The following is a 16695-nucleotide window of genomic DNA, read 5'->3' on the forward strand; positions in this document are numbered from 1 at the left end:
ATTGAATTTTCTCCTCTGTTAAACTCCAGCAAGGACTTTTACGATAATTTTTTAAATTCACTAATTTGTGTGCAGGAGGTGCCATGGCAAAAGAAGATGGTTGAAATCCCAGAAGGGGCTTTGTTCTTCTACACCAATTTAAACCACAAATATCTTTTGCATCAGTAAAATATCCAATTGCACAAAGAACAATAATCAAAATAATACTGCCAGAGAAAACCACAAAAATGTTTTCGTACAAGGTGCCTTAATACATGTAAAATTTTCTAATGGCTTATTTCATTTGATAAATTATCACAACTACAGCTGGCAAAGACCCAAGGGGTATAATAGACTCTCTACCAGTATGCTTCTTCCACCCCTGATAACTACATGGGGCATCCTGGGGCATCCTTTACATTTTATAATGTATTTTCTCCCTCTTCCTTCAGGCTCTGGCTATCTGTACAAAACTTCATTTTAGTAAACAGGATACACTCTGTCGTGGTATATACTGTATATTAGTGTTCCGAAACATAACTGTGTTTCTCTCAGTTTACAGCGCATCATGCTAGGTAGATGAACGCTCCTATATACTCCCGTAACATACACACTAAGATAAAAAATACTATTTAATGAGAAATATACTGTATTATGTTAAAATGCTATTAAAAATGTAGACCACAGCTTAAAAAAAGATCTCTGAAAACTGCCAGCATTAATTAAAATGTGATGATTTAGTCCAGGAAAATCATCTATTTTTACCTCTCTGGGCCTGTGGTTAGGTGTATCAACCCAGCAGTGGTCAGTAGCTTCGACCTGGTTATTCATTAATGCGTGAAACTGGCTTCCCGTCCACTTCCACACTCTAGACCTCCCTGACACAGTGTCTGCGTTGCAAAAGGGAGTGGGACACTACAAGTACAAACAGACATGCTTAGTCACCTGGCCTGCGTCTGTTAATGCTGAACCCACTAATGAAACGCTGTACCTGAAAGAAAATCCCGTCACAAGAGAAAGTACAAAAACAATTCGGCCGTCATATTTTATTACTTTTTTCTTGCTTAGATTTTTCATAGATGTGTATGAATATATCTATATATTTTATTGAAATAGAGGGTGCGGTGGCGCAGTGGGTTGGACCACAGTCCTGCTCTCCGGTGGGTCTGGGGTTCGAGTCCCGCTTGGGGTGCCTTGCGGCGGACTGGCGTCCCGTCCTGGGTGTGTCCCCTTCCCCCTCCGGCCTTACGCCCTGTGTTGCCGGGTAGGCTCCGGTTCCCCGTGACCCCGTATGGGACGAGCGGTTCTGAAAATGTGTGTGTGTATTTTATTGAAGAAAGTTCGGTTAAATTAATTGTTCAACAGTTTTAGTGCAAAAACCTTTTGAAATTTAAACCAATAACTTCCCACTTTTTCGCTCCTCTCCTTAACCAAAGCACTATTAGTAACTGTTGCTTCGACTTCTGCTCATTTTGATTTAAAAAGTCAATGACAATCAGTCAATCAATTCTGAACTGTTGATAACCTGGCTGGCTGCCATGTTTATTCACTTAGGGTGTATATTTCTTTTGTATACTGCAATTTTTTGAAAAATGAACCAAAGATGCCATACTTGAACATGATTCACTTTTTGTGTTATGTAGAGACTGTCCTGTTTACTTATTGAATGAGTGTCAGTGGCTTCACTTCCTGTTTAGTGAGTTCATTGCGTCTGCATGCAGACACTATGAAGTGCTTGAGTCCAGTGTCTGCTAGACCAATAAATGTAAATGTGTTTAGATATTTTTCTACAACTGAAAGGATTTCACACTTGGCCATCTGCTGAATATAATGACGGTGTTTTTTTTTAAAAAAATTAACATGTTTGATGTGCTAGACGTAGGGGTGATGAAAATCACCACTTAAATATGAATTTCATTTCATCTTTGCACAATTTTAATTTTAAAAGGAACGGGTGATCCAGACCCTCTGGGGACAGCAGAGTTGAGCGGAGCTTCTGGCTGAAAAAGGAGGCATTTCATTCTAGTGCTGAAATTAACATACGTATATTTACCGCTGATTATTCAACCACATTGTCAACTCATGTGGAGGTTTCTCTTAAATAGGTGAGGAAAAATTTCTTTAGCAGATTTAAGGAAAGTTCCCAGGACATTTTTCTCTGGGCAGATAAACACAAAGGGAATGGCTGAGAGTCGGGAGAGCAGCACATGCAGCCCTCGCCTCCCTCCCCGATGGCTGCTGCTCCTCAGACACAATGGACATCTGTCCTTGGGAGACACAAGATAGCAGCCAGCCGTGATTGGATTTACAGACACTTGTTGCCAAAGTCAAATGAGGACGGCATTGACAGTAGTTAAAAGGTCTCAAGGCTGTCAGCCATAATGGCTGAATATTAAATAGTTTTATCATCCTTTTCTGATCAGACAGCTTTGTAAAATAACGTGCACACTGATTATCCTGCTGAGCAAAAAACGGCCAGCCCTTCAAAGAAAGTCTCCATGGCACAGACAAACAGGAGAGCATCTGTTTGAGTAAACATCATCGCATACTGCTGAATGGAAGAACTGAGAAATGCAAGTGCTACCGATTTGTCCTGCGGTCTGACTTCCACGCTTTAAACATATGCATACAGTCTGAAACAACTGACAGTGTTCAATTATGTGACTGCAACAAAAGCCCGACTCACTGATGTATTGTATTAAGACGCCTACATGCTTTCACACTCACTGCTTTTTGTGAGATTTGCTGTTAACAGCTATAGGCACTCATTTCAGAGGACAGCAGAAGGTGGGCTGCACACTACGCCAGTCAATGAAAAGAAAGTTCCTAAGACTAGTTCTAATTCAGAGCCTCTAACATTTTTTGCTCTGTACACCAGACTTATAAATTGCCAGAAAGTAATGTGTTTCAGCGCTGCACTTAAAGAGTTCTGCACAGTACGTATAAACAAAGTTAAGAATTACTATCCATCCCAAATTATGATAAACATAATTAAATAATCTCAAAAATACCGTACATCCTCTAAAATGTTCTATTACAGTCCTGTCTGATTTTATAATTGCCAATTTAATACGGAAACCCCTCTACATACGTAAATTTGACTTACGCAAATCCGGATTTACGTGAAAAATTCGTAGCATACACATTATTTATGTATAGCGCTTTTATTTTACACAAAACATCTGAAATATTGTGTGTTAATTGCAAATCAGCACAGCCAGACAAAGCAGGAAGCTGGATCCTCCCAGTTCTCACGTGTTTTGAGCCATGAACACATCACCTCGCGTTAGTATAGTGCTTTTTTCGCATATTTTTTACCCTTTTCATTATTCACAATGCCTGATCATAAACTTGCACTTGAAGGATTCACTTACTGCTGAATCTCTGTCCACATTTAAAAAGAATCTTAAAAGTCACCTCTCCTGGACTCACTTTGACGATGATCTTCTAAGTTCATGTAACATGTAAATGTTCATTCACCATAACTTTGAGGTTGTGCATGCTAAACAACAGATAAACCTTCACGCAACTACTCCTGTAATTTAATGTAAATGTTTATATATATATATATATATAAAATATGTTGCTTTGGAGAAATGCATCTGCTACATGAATACATGTAAATGTAAAGAAAACAAGAACCGTCTCGCAAGCATACAGCAATTGATTTGGAGTTGAAATTGAAAATAATAAGGAAGTATGAAGGTGGACAAAGATTATCGTCTGTAGCACGGGAACCTGGTTTAGCCGTATCGGCTATAAATACGATATTGAAGGATGCTGCACGTATAAAGTAGCACATGAAAGCAACAGTTGGCATGAAAACAGCAATAATAACGAAGAAACGTCAAGGTGCAATAACTGAGATGGAAAAATTATTACTGTTATTATGCTGAATGGTGGGGAAGGAGGGGAAATCTGACATACATAACTCTTGACTCAAGTAAGGGGTTGAAGAACAGTCTATTTGCGTAAGTCGAGGGGTGTCTGTAGTTAATTGACCTACAGTGTTGACCTTCTTACACCCAGTGCAAGTTCAGTTCATGGCTGAATTTTAACACTTACAGTGATATTCACCATCCATTTCAGATGTTTTTATTAAATCATCAAGTTTGTTTTTTAACACTACAACCAATATGTGTATTTTCTTACAGCGTGTTTTCAGACAAATTTACAAATTTAAAAAATGACAAATAAAATTTACAACAATGTACTCAAATCCAAACTGACACTTCCTGGCTTTGTGTCAAGAAGGTCATTAAAATGCACCCCCCCATTCACTATAATTTTTTTTAATTTCCCATGGACGCAGAGCCTGTGAATGTAGGTCTAAGTAAATTTACCACTAAATTAGTACCTTTTACACCTCTCTGTGGAAAAAAAGTTCATTTGTCGAGTTGATACCATTGACTTATTGTAGAAACTATTGAATAATGGCAGATACATCATCAATAGAACAATGCACTCAAGGTAAATCCATGAAAGTTAATGAGTCACACTGTGAAAGTGGTGGATATTTTAATATATTTATCCCCACATTTCAAATTACAAATTTTTACCAAAGTTCTTTCTTTAATGCAATTCAATTAAAATTCACACTTTAATAACATCAAAACCTTTCATTTACAACCTGAAGCAAAACCTAATGAGGCAGATTCCTTTGATATGCATTCTCATTTTTAGTCTTTCTGCGAACACAAGGCATGGCCCAGCATGAGCGACGGGATTGGTCTTCTCAAAATCACTTTAATCTTTTTCTTCCCGGGTCATTCCATTGCTTGGGTAAGTAAATTTGACAATTGTGAAAAGCCACGCCAACAATGGCGGCCATGAGATAAAGCAGGCCGTGCTGCCTGCCAATCAGGTGAACTGAAGTGGAAACCTTTCAAGGGAACCAGCAGGGCATGAAATGCCAAGCCTTTTTATTGCAGCAGGAGATTTAATGAAATGGTATTGGCCAGAAAGAAGGGGAGGAGAAAAAAAAACTTTGGTGTCCTAAAGTACAGATGGAGATGCAATTTAAGAATTCCAGAAAAAAAAAAGAATAAAAAACACTTAATCCTCCTCTAGACTTCCTCATTGCCAGGTGAGTAACTCCACTCCCTTGTGTTAAAATGTTTAAAAAATGATGACTTCAAAGAAAACATGAGTAAAAGCTTATGTAGGACTTGCAACAAACATGGGATGTTTTTTTGAATATTACAAAAAGGATTTTTTTTAATTTGGCAGTTACTCTTGTGAAAAATCCGTGGAAAAATAGCTCATTTCTCAGAGAGAACCATTCAGCAAATGCCCTTAAGGAATACTGTTATCGAAATATCTACAGGCGTTCCTGTAGGTTGTATATATACTATGAATGTTATGGCTGGTTCCGGAAGTGCGGTGAGGAATTCGTGCTTTATTCAGGGAAATCCGAGAGACTTTGTCAAAGGACAGGCAAGAGGTCGATGATCATAAGGAGGTACGAGGACTAAGTACTAGGGTTACGGGACAGGGGACTCAGAGATCAGGGAGGAGTAGAGTATCGGCAAGGAGGTTGCAAGCTACAAGGCCTAACAAGGTTCTGCGTCAGCTCCTGGTCTGACGTTGCCTTTTATGCATCAGTCTGTGCCGTGCCCCAGGTGTTCCGCGTTGGCTTGGTGGCGTGGGCGTGGCAATGAATATATATACACACATCGGATCAGTCTAAAGACATGTGTTTTAGGTGATCCGGTGACTATAAAGTGCCTGAGTGAGAATGTTAGATTTCTTGCTGTGTGGATGGGGAGGTAATTGTAAGCAGTTTAGTATCGTGTGTCTGGCATGGCAAGTTACCATAGACAAAGGGGAGTTAAACACAAGTTAATACTGTAATAATATTCCTGGAGTTACTGTAGAATGTGTTGATTAACATACGGTAAAACAAAAACAGCATTTATCAAAAGGCACCTAATGGTTTGGTATGTTACTCGAACTACATTTACAGCGGAAGGATCAAAAATGACGTACCAAATCTAGAGATTGTCCCTCAGCCACTAATAGATGGAATTTAGCTGCCATTTCCTCAGTGAGTAAGAGGGGAACAAAACAGAGGCGACACTGTGCGAAATATGTAGCTGTCGGAGTGCTGAGATTCTCGAATGCATTAGTGACGCTGAGCGTGTCGGCCGTCTCAGTGCAGAGAAGCCGCCCGGCCCGCTCCGGGCCAACCGCCGCCTGCCAAAAACTCTCCAGCGCCATTGGCCCTCACGGTGCCCCAGTGGAGGAGCCCGCTCCGCTCCAGAAAGCTGCCCAGGGAGGTGGCCTTTAACAGGGTCCCCCTATTTCTGCCTTCAGAAAGGCAGCATGCTGCTCCTTCTTCAGCCCTGCTCTGTTCCACATTGAGGCTAGGATCACAACAATTGATAACTGAGGGAGCCGGCTTGATTTGGCTTATTTATTCCCAAGGCTGGCTGTTATCTCCACGACGGCTGTCTGCCTGTAGAAATGGGCTATTTATCCACGGAAAACGGAGTGAGTCACAACAGAGGCCGACCAGAGTCCCTCGCAAGTCCTTGGCAGCTGTACTTCTCACAGCACATTGAAAAACTCAGTGACAGCTAAGAGCAGGAAGAGCCAGCTCTCCGTCCACATGCACACAGCATGCTGCTTGGTTTGAACCATGCACCGGGTTATGTGACTGCATTTTACATACACAGCAAACTGACCTTAAGATTCAAATCTTTTCAAAAGATATTTAATATACAGCTTCATCTATCTCCCCCATCCACACCACAAGCTAAGCCTGACAAACATGTTATTGACTCAATAGTCAAAAGAAAAGTTAATGTTCAATTTGTAGATAAGTTGAAAGGATTCTGTAAAGGTATTTAGCTGCTGTAACGTTTTGCCTTTTAGTTGAATTATGTTTGTGTATGTACTTACATTTTCTCAGATTATTTATCCTGTCTCTTATTGTTGTGACCAGGTCCAGTTCTGTTTATAAAAAATTGTGTAGTTGATGCTTTTAATATTAGAATTTGTGTACATCATGCATAGCTCTTCGGTCATGGTAATTCTAAATATAATGAATATCTCTCATTTTCTGAGGCTTCTCTTTCAAGTTAAACAAGGGAGAGCACCAGTGTTATTTTAAAATGTCTTTCACACACTACAAGTCCGAGTAAAATGTAAATATGAAAGAAATGGATTGAAAAACCCTTTAGTAACAGTGAACATTTTGAGGGGCACTAATCCAAGCAGTAGCTAGACGCCGTAGCTAGAAGCTTGAAGCTTACCGAAGTATACAGATGACCCTCTCCATTCATGGCGATGTATAACCCTGTCTTCACGGACTGAATGGCAACAACTCGAAGGCCCACAGGGATGAGGTTGAACAAAGCTGCAGACAAACACAGAAAGCCACATACTAAGGACAATCAAAATGTCAGGCATGCTTAATCATAACTTAATACAATCACCCTTATTTGAGTAAAACTGCTGTAAAACACAAACTGTTACCAATAGGTAACTGTGTCCACCTGTGCAGGCTGTGGGATCAAACCTCTTGCTGGCCAGCAGTACAAGAATCTTTAATTTTCTTAAGCAAAACCAGTGGTTGACTCCAACAAACTGTTGTCATACCCAGCCACTTGAAGTATATCTGTATTGCGTAGGGAAACCAGTCAAAGTGAAAAACTCACCCCACCTAGACGAAAAACTCCATTGATGTCCAGGTTAGGGTTAGGGTTGTCCAATCTAGACACTAGATTTACTGCAAGCCATTGTAAAGTGAAAATTTGAGGATGTACCTGAATGTGTGGATAGCTTAAAGGATGCTTCTGAAGTATGTGTACGATTTTATGAGTGCACATATGTTGTATTTGGAAGTGATGTGTGATGCATGTTCAAATGGCGATAGCTCCGTCCATTAGAACCCACAGGCAGGTCCATGAATGGGAGGCTGCAGATCCGCTGCGTCGCCGCACGAGTCAAGACAGTGTTGGGCGACAGGCTTCCATCCGGGGGACAAATTGAAAGCAAACTAACAAGCTCGCCCACAGAACGGCCTGACTCCGTCTAACGGCAGGCGCTCCCACCCACTCAGTGGCCCCTTATGCACTCTCAAAGGCTTCATCTCCTTCTACCCTGTCCCTGTCGCACAGGGGCGAACCACGCAGCCCGTCTCTCAGAGCTACTGCACAATCCCGGAAGCGGTGGGTGGAAGGAAAAAATGTGGCGTATTTAGAGAAATTAAAGAAATAAATGTTCTCTTTCTTATTTCTTTTTAAACATAAATACATAAACCTACATTTGCTCCATGAATTCACTTCACATAGCACAAGAAATAAGATATTTTTATGGAGGTATTTTTCCCACTGTATGTACCTTTATAAAAATGCTTTATTTGTGTGCACAGCATGAGGTGAATTTGTACATATACCCAGTACATACAGTATACATATATGTGTGAAGGTATTTTTTTCCACTGTGTATACAGTACATATTATACATCTTATGGCTAATGATATATATTTCATAACTAGTTGCAATATGAACTGTATATAGACACACAAAGGTAGAATACCTTCATGTATGCGTGTATACAAATGTGTGGGCAGCCGGTAGCTTAGACTTACATTTACATGTATTCATTTAGCAGACACTTTTCTCCAAAGTGACGTACATCTCATAGAAAATACTATTTGTTCATTACATTAGGAGAAAGACAGACTTACATGCAGATGCGTGATTCTAAAGTACCATTAGTTTGGTACTTTCCACCATATGAACCAACGTACTTCACACGAGTAGCTGCATAAAGGTTTATCCAAATATCAACGATTCCTAATCACCTTCCTAATAATATTTTTTTTTAATGTATAAACATATGCGTTACATTACAGAAGTAGCTTCATGAAGGTTTATCTGTTGTTTAACAGGTATGATCTCAAAGTTATAGTTCATGAACATTTACACAATACATGGATTTAACAGATCACGGGTGAAGTGAGTTCGGAAGAGGTGAGTTTTGAAAGACCTGGAGGTTTGAATCCCACGTCCTGCAGTGGAACCCTTAAGATAAGCACTCACCCTAAATTTCTCTCATTAAAAAAGACATAAAATTACCAAGCTGTACAAATGGGTGAATAATTGTACACAGTGCCTTAACACCAGAAGCTGCTTTGCAGAAAAGCATTAGCTAAATTAAAAAATAATATGGGATACATTATGTGTATTTTATACATACAGTACTGTGCAAAAGTTTTAGGCACTTGAGGAAAAAAGCTGTAAAGTGAGAATCCTTCCAAAAATAATTCCCTTAATTAATAAACTTCCTACAAAGCTTAGTAACCATCCATCGTCAACAACCGTTTGGTGCGGCGGGTTTGGTCGGGTCCCACTCTCTGGTGGGTTCTGGGGTTCGAGTCCTGCTTGGGGTGCCTTGCAATGGACTGGTGTCCCATTCTGAATGTGCCCCCTCCCCCTCTAGCCTTGTGCCCTATGTTGCTGGGTTAGGCTCAGTATGCTGCTACCCCGCTTGGGATAAGCGGATTCAGACAATGTGCGTACTTTCTTTCTTTAATGACATACAAAACCCTTATAGTAATACTGTAACTTTTTGCAAAAGGAATGCTTGGAAATCTAAAATATGTTCTTTCCCATTGACACTAATGCAGAAGACATTAAATAACCATCTAAAAGAAATGTTTTTGTGAAACATCTAAGTGCCTGAGACTTTTGCATAGTACTGTATATATTTTTTATGTATATTATATATAGGGGTGCAGTGGGCTTGGTCTGTGCCTGGTCTCTGGTGGGTCTGGGGTTCGAGTCCCACTTGGGGTGCCTTGCCCTGGACTGGCGTCCCGTCCTGGGTGTGACCCCTCCCTCTCCAGCCTTACGCCCTGTGTTACCAGGTTAGGCTCCAGCTTGCCACTACCCCGCTTGGGACAAGCGGTTTCAGACAGTGTGTGCCCGCGCGTGTGTGTGTGTGCGTGTATATATGTAGAGAGAGAGAGAGAGAGAGAGAGAGAGAGAGAGAGAGAGAGAGCGAGAGAGAGATTTCCATGTGTAGCTATGCCTCAGACATAGTATTGTTTAAATAGGATCTGTCTTGCCACTTGTCTAGAAGAACATGCTGTCAAAACACCTTTTTTCAGATTGCACATTAAATAATTTGTAATTGCACAGACTACATGTGTTTACTACATTAGGATAGGGACTTTTGGCCTCATTTAATGCCGAAAGCCTTGGGAAAATACAAGTCCCAATTCCCTTTGTCAGAAAATTACTTCAGAAGCACAGAATACAAAATGGAATGCAGTCCTGTGTGCAAAAAATACGTTTCTGAATTGTATTACAGTCCTGGATAAAAGCTGTTGTCAGATGTGCAGCCTCTTAACAATGGTGCTTAACTGTAAATATAGTTGGTGGACTGAAAGGAACATATGGTGCAGTGACCCTCTCATAATGAAAACAAGCTCACCTGGAGACTACTTAAACCCTTGATCAAAATTGTTTTTCATAAGCAACTTCCGCATTGTTTTACTGCAACATGAGTGAAAAAAATGAACTCACAAGAATTAGTGCTGTCATCCTTGGTCCCATCCAGAGATCCATCTGGATTCATTTGCAAGTAGTATCCCTGCCTGCAGTACAACCTGGTCACTATTCCCTTGAGCTGGGGATCTGAGAGAGATGGAAATGAAGGGAAAGACAGAGGAAGGGGAAGAGCGTAATCAGATGCTGTATGAGAAAGACAAACATCAGTCCAGCTCCATTATGGTTAAAGGTCAGCATAACTTTGGTTTATCGCAGGAAAATCATTTATTAGCACATTAGCTTGTTACAGACACTATCAGAGCACAATACTGTGAAAAATACCACGTTAAACTGAGCAACTAAGTTGCATTTTTATGCAATATAAGGAGAAAGAATCATATGGTCAACAGCAGTTTTGGCTGCATTAATATGAGTTCAACACAGTGTGATCCAAGAATATGCTGTAGCTGAATCATTTTAATTCTTTTTTCACTCCTTATGTATAATCCCACTATGAACGAACACAAATGTGCAGCACTGATTAAAACAACATGTGGTGTCCTACTTAAATCCAAGTAAAATGAATTACTGGAAATTATTGGATAGAGCTGTGTACTGCAACGATGAAAGCATGAGTACTTTTGTAGGCAGGTCTAGCCATTGAGCATGACTCATTAAAACTCCTGTGGAGCCCATGGATTGCGGAATTGAGTCTGTCTGTGCCACAGAAGACATTTTTATGACAACCACAACCAAATGCAAATTCACTTTTAATGTACTTTTATTACATTAGTACAAGGTTCCCTGTTAGCATGGCCAAGTTTTGTTGAAACAAAACATAAGCACATGTTAGAAAACAGTCTACTGAGAGATGCATTGGATCAGATTATACTGATGTCATATACTGGTGCTAGTAGTCTTCATGATAGGCAGTGAAACACACAACTCAACAGCAGTGGCCTGAACACACTCACTGGTCACTGAGGTCACTGCTGACTGTTTTCTTTCTTGAGAAGCTGGATCTATCAGTTGAAAAATTGAGAAAGTGTTTCTTCTTGAGACTCTCTGCTCTCTATTGAGCATTTCATGGATGAACATGAAAAATCCAGGTCTCATTTTTTCAGAAACATCACTCAACCCACTGAGAATGCTGTTTACACCATATACAAATCACTGAGAAGCACCTTGTTTACGGGACTGACTGATCACCGCTGACTGATACACATGTTGCAGCTGTCTATGTAACACTGTCCAGGAGAACAAGTGATATTCAAAGTGGCAAGGAAACATGTCATAGAAAGCTCATCTGTCTTAAAAAAGCAAAGGTCACACCTTTATAACATCTTTTTGAAAATACAGGTGATGCACCCCCTGTGCCCCATATTCACCACTGTCTATATCAGTTGTAGATAACAAAGATTACTCATCTGCATGTCATTAACATTTAATGATTCTTGATTATGAGGAATGTCACTTTGTGTTTCCACATCCACAGTCACAGCATTGATAGGATTTGGAATATACTAGTCTGTACTCTACTATCACTCGGTCATCAAAGGCATTCAACCCACATGGAAAATTTCCCTCTGCTGTTGTGATCGCTGTCAATTCTTCACTTGTCTTTAACCTCATAGCTCTTCCACGTTGTTCTACAAAATGAGCATCAAGATGAGTGCCAGCCACAGCATACACCTGTACGGCCATTTAAAGAAAGAACAATCCTGACAAACTTACAAAGTATTCAGCAAGAGATAGATGCAAATCATAACAGAATGACTCTGCATTTCAGGGTCCAGTCTATATCCTGGCGGCAAGCTGACCACGGCTTCATGATACTGGTTTCAGCTGAGGTCATTCTAATAAAAGCTTTGTATGGTTTTAAAGATGTTCAAGCTTAAGACAGCCATCCCACGCACAAGAAAACTGAGACTCCTACAAGGCTCCAAAGATGACAGGCAAGTCTTTTTGTCTTTCCTATGAGCAGACCAACCACCCTCCTACTGCAAACGCCCACCCACTTCCACATATTTAAAAAAAAAATCCCTGTGCTCAAATGACAAAATTACATTGTCTACGAATAATAATGTATCCTTATGCCGTTACAGAAAAAAATAAGAAAATACTGTCAGAAACATCTGTCACTTTGGAAATCCAATCAGCTTAATTGTATAGATTTAAAAAAATATATGCAAAAAGTTCCATAAATACTGACCCATTTAACAACTGCACAGTGATTCAAAAAAACAAGATGAGATTTTTCCAGCTTTGTGATTCTGTCCAAAAAGAGCTGACACATTAACAATAGTGCCGATGGAAGCTTGATTTTAGGATTCAGCGTAGCTGGAATATTTGGGCTCTGTACAGATGATAATAAAGAAGTCAGCCTAACAATATTTTTTAACCTGAAATACATGTTAGGTTTAATTCTAGTCAAATTCAGCCTGTAATCCAAATCCACCCTGTACATGTGCTGGTTTACCCCATAGCAAAGACTGTACATTATGTAATGGCATATCATAAATTGTCAGAGATTACTGCATGTGTAATTTTTAACCAAAGGCCATTATATTTCAAGCAATGCTAGATGTATAGACATTTTCTGGAAGTCTATGTTATTAAATGTATAATATCTCAATGTGAGTGGAAAATATACTGGTAAAGCACTAGTATATATCATTTCACATATCACTTTTCAGGAATGACAGCAATTTTCTGTACATACAGGTAAGGACAGAGTGGTCATGTGCTGAGTGTTTGTTTGTGTTTGCTGAAAGAGAACGAAAAGATGGTCGACAACAACACTATGTTCAAGCAGACAGAGGCAGGACCTGCTTTAATAACCACACTTCAAATGTTAGCCATTGCTCTTAGCCATGAGTCACCCTCTCTAGGTCAGATTGTTCTCGATGTTGTTGTTTTTGTTGTTGTTGATGATGCCTTTCATTGCAGTGCCCATTCCATTCAATGTCCTTTGAGCTGCAGATGCAGAGGCTGTACCGCTGGCACATGTTCAGCTCAATATCAATTTGAAAGTAGATGGCACCTAATTCAAAATGACAAAGAATGTATGCAGCCATGAAAGAAAAATATAATGGAAGGGTAATAGGCACTTTCAAAGTCCCCATTGAGAAGGATCTTCGCTTTTCTAAACAGATATGTGCAGAAGATGAGAATACAGAGTTGCCCTCAAGCTCAAGTAGGGCAAATGTGAGTCTTTGAGATTAGTATCATGACTTTCCATGCAGCCTCACACTCCCACGCAGTGTTTCCATTTACAATATGTACAGTTCCCTAATAACTGTACTGCAATTAGCAGACAGCTATTCAGACAGTATTTACCTCAGTCTGTGATATGTCAGGAAGAATGCCTGAAAGCCCAAAGACAACCTGATCAGTCCAACCAGCTAGGTCAACAGCATAACTTAGAAACAGGCGTTCTTTTATCCATTCCATTTTCCCCTTCACAGATAACAGTGGGATTACCTTTGAATTGGCTGAAAATGACAGTCTAACCAGCATATTGCTGAATATTTGTACTGCATGCCATGTCACCTTATGACCCACTTAAATGCATCCTCTGAAAGCCCAGAAGAGCACCTATTCCTCAAGTATACAGTGTGATGAAACTGCACATCAAAGAAAAGTAGCCCAGTGGTAAGAACCTCTGAACTCAATGGTAATGGAAGGTGTTTTATAAACCTCTAGCACAACTTGAAGGCAGTCAGTGCTGTGGCTGTGCAAGAACTTGACGACATTGGTTCAACTGCCATTACACAGTTGCACCTGGCAGATTCCTCTTTCCAAAATGCCTTTGTAAGGTTATTTGTAAGACCTAAAGTAGCAGCACCTTGTTTCTGCATTGTCTGACCAAGGCTACATCGAAAGATACTGAGCACATAGCTACAGTATATCAGAAGTAAACGTCACATTTCGCATTTATTATTAAAACTAACCAACATTTGTCAGAGGGAAGCTAAAAAACACGAGAACTAACTTGCAAAGAGATGACTGGTAGTGATATTCTAAAGGCGCTTTGTCTTGGAGTTGTATAACATCCATGATACCAATCAAGCTCAGAGCCACCTCTCTTGGTTCAAACTGAGATTAAACGATCTTGACTGCTTTGCTTTTCAGCTCACATCACTGTCTGCTGGAGTTATTTAAACTTGTACACCTTCACAATGACGAGCACCGCATCCTAGCCTGCAGTTGCTATCATTTTGCCTGTCCGCAGTACGTGTCACATCTAGATTTGTAACAGATAACAGCACCGTACAGTACCAAAACAGTTATCAAATCTATTGATTTGTAACCTGAAGTTTGCTGGTTTGAATCTCACCCCAAAACTGTTGCAGTGCCCTTGGGCAAGGTAACTGCCCTAAATCACTTGAGTAAGAATACCTTGTTGTATAAATGGGTAAATAATCACAACTCATTTTTGAATAAGGTGTCAGCTATGGAACAAATTATTAAGAATAAACTAAAATGTTAATGGCGATCTGTACAGGGAAATATAATGCCAAAAATATCAATCATGAGTCATTTGAATATGTTAGCATTCTGAAAATCCAGTCTAAATCTAGAAAATATTTATAGGACGAATACTTGCAGTGACATGCCTTTAAATGGCATTCATAACTGTGCTAAAAAAGTAAAAAGTCAGTAGGGCTACGTTATTTCCTCATATCAAGGCCTCATCAGAAAGAGAATAAAATTCAGTTTTAATGTATTAGTTACTGCAGTGTGTCAGTATGACACTTGCATGTCACCCACCCTCACCTCTAAGGCCAACAGGAAAGGTCCGTCCTTTAAGAATTAATGCAGTTTTCTCCAGCCTGTCTGAAGCAGCAGCCGGGATGTGCGTCACAGGGAAACCTTTGCAAAGCATCAAGGTAACCATCAGACAGAGGGGGCACGCTCTGCTGCGCACAGCAGCTGCACACATCACGCTAACTTTTGTCTGACCCACTTTGGATGTTTCTGGAATACAAGAGGGGATTTTCCAGCCCTCAGAGAGCTGCTCCATCTCCTTTCTGTTACCACTAAAATATGGCACGAAGAGTCCAGTCATTCAAAGAGGCTGTGGCTAATTTAATTGTCTGTGTTGATTTATTTAATTATGATCTTTCCCCCCATCTTTTTAATGCCCATAATGTGCTCGGTGGAAATCCCTTACACGTGTAGCTGAATTCTGTTCAGTTAAAAAATCTGGTATGTTCGGCTAAAATAAGCTTGCTTCTTCAGAAATTCGCTCTTGTTTTGCTAGCACTTCTGCAATAAGGTATTATTTTTAGTTGAAGGGCATTAATTTGGAGATTTAGTTGACGCTGATCTGTAATAAAATATGATTTTTTTAAGGAGACGGCCTGGGATGCACAATAAGGATATAGTGGCTCAACTAGGGGCAGCCTATAGTGAGAATTGAACACCCAAAGAATCACTGAATTGGCCACTCCACCCCCCAAGCAGAGCCACCACGTGCCTCTACGTCAACTCCCACAGAGAAGGATGCATACTTTGCAGTTTCCCATTGAACTTACTGCCCACCTGTAGCGTTGCTAAGTGTAGCTTTGTGCCACATTCTGACACCAACACAGCAACCCTGCTGGGGTCAGCCTGTGGCAAGAATCAAACCCCAACCGCTCACAGCTAAAGCAGCAAGCAGTAAGGTCAAGACCCAACAGTGAGCCTGTTAGGGTCGTTACTATATCTCAGATAGACAAACACTTTCACAAACTCACTGGTCAACAGATTCCTTGTGGTTTTTACCAAGGTCATCAAGAATTCAAAGTATCATGCAGCACTTGGCACAGTTCTACTTTGCATTCTAGCCAGTACTCCACAGAGCTGGGCAATATTCAAATCAATATATATCTCAAAAAGATGGAGAAAATGAGCAAAGCACTGGCACAGTTTCTACTCCTAAAAATACACCTCCATCTAGTCAAACCACGAGCAAGAAAGTAAATCAAGTAAATGTGACATAGAATTCCACAACATGAGTACACAGAAATTAAAAAAAAAAAAAAAAAAAAAAAAAACATGTTGGGTGAAAATCTGAGAATGGCTGTTACTGCTAATTTGCCAGAATCAGGGCTGGCGGTACCGCGATGGACAGCCAGTGAGAAAGCACATTTAAGAAGTAAGATTTAAATAAAATAGATTTTGGAAAAGCAGTCAAGAATCAATAACAATGCGAACTACTTTACCCTG

General features: G+C 40.1%; 1 protein-coding gene across 3 annotated transcripts in view; it reads right to left on the reverse strand.

The window, feature by feature from the left end:
- The window catches only part of LOC108920599 (fibroblast growth factor 14-like), a 103924-nt gene that overhangs the window by 15157 nt on the left and 72072 nt on the right, over positions 1-16695 (reverse strand). For 2 of the 3 annotated variants that reach the window (XM_018729479.2, XM_018729481.2), the window contains exons 2-3: positions 10519-10629; positions 7236-7339 (exon numbers count right to left, since the gene is read on the reverse strand). In XM_018729479.2, coding sequence (XP_018584995.1) covers positions 7236-7339; positions 10519-10629 — 215 coding nt within the window. Of the gene's footprint in view, positions 1-7235; positions 7340-10518; positions 10630-11456; positions 11483-16695 lie in introns of those variants that run through there. The other variant, XM_018729483.2, reaches the window with a different exon arrangement.

The sequence above is a fragment of the Scleropages formosus genome, chromosome 14, assembly GCF_900964775.1.
Source record: "Scleropages formosus chromosome 14, fSclFor1.1, whole genome shotgun sequence".
NCBI classification, from domain to species: domain Eukaryota; kingdom Metazoa; phylum Chordata; class Actinopteri; order Osteoglossiformes; family Osteoglossidae; genus Scleropages; species Scleropages formosus.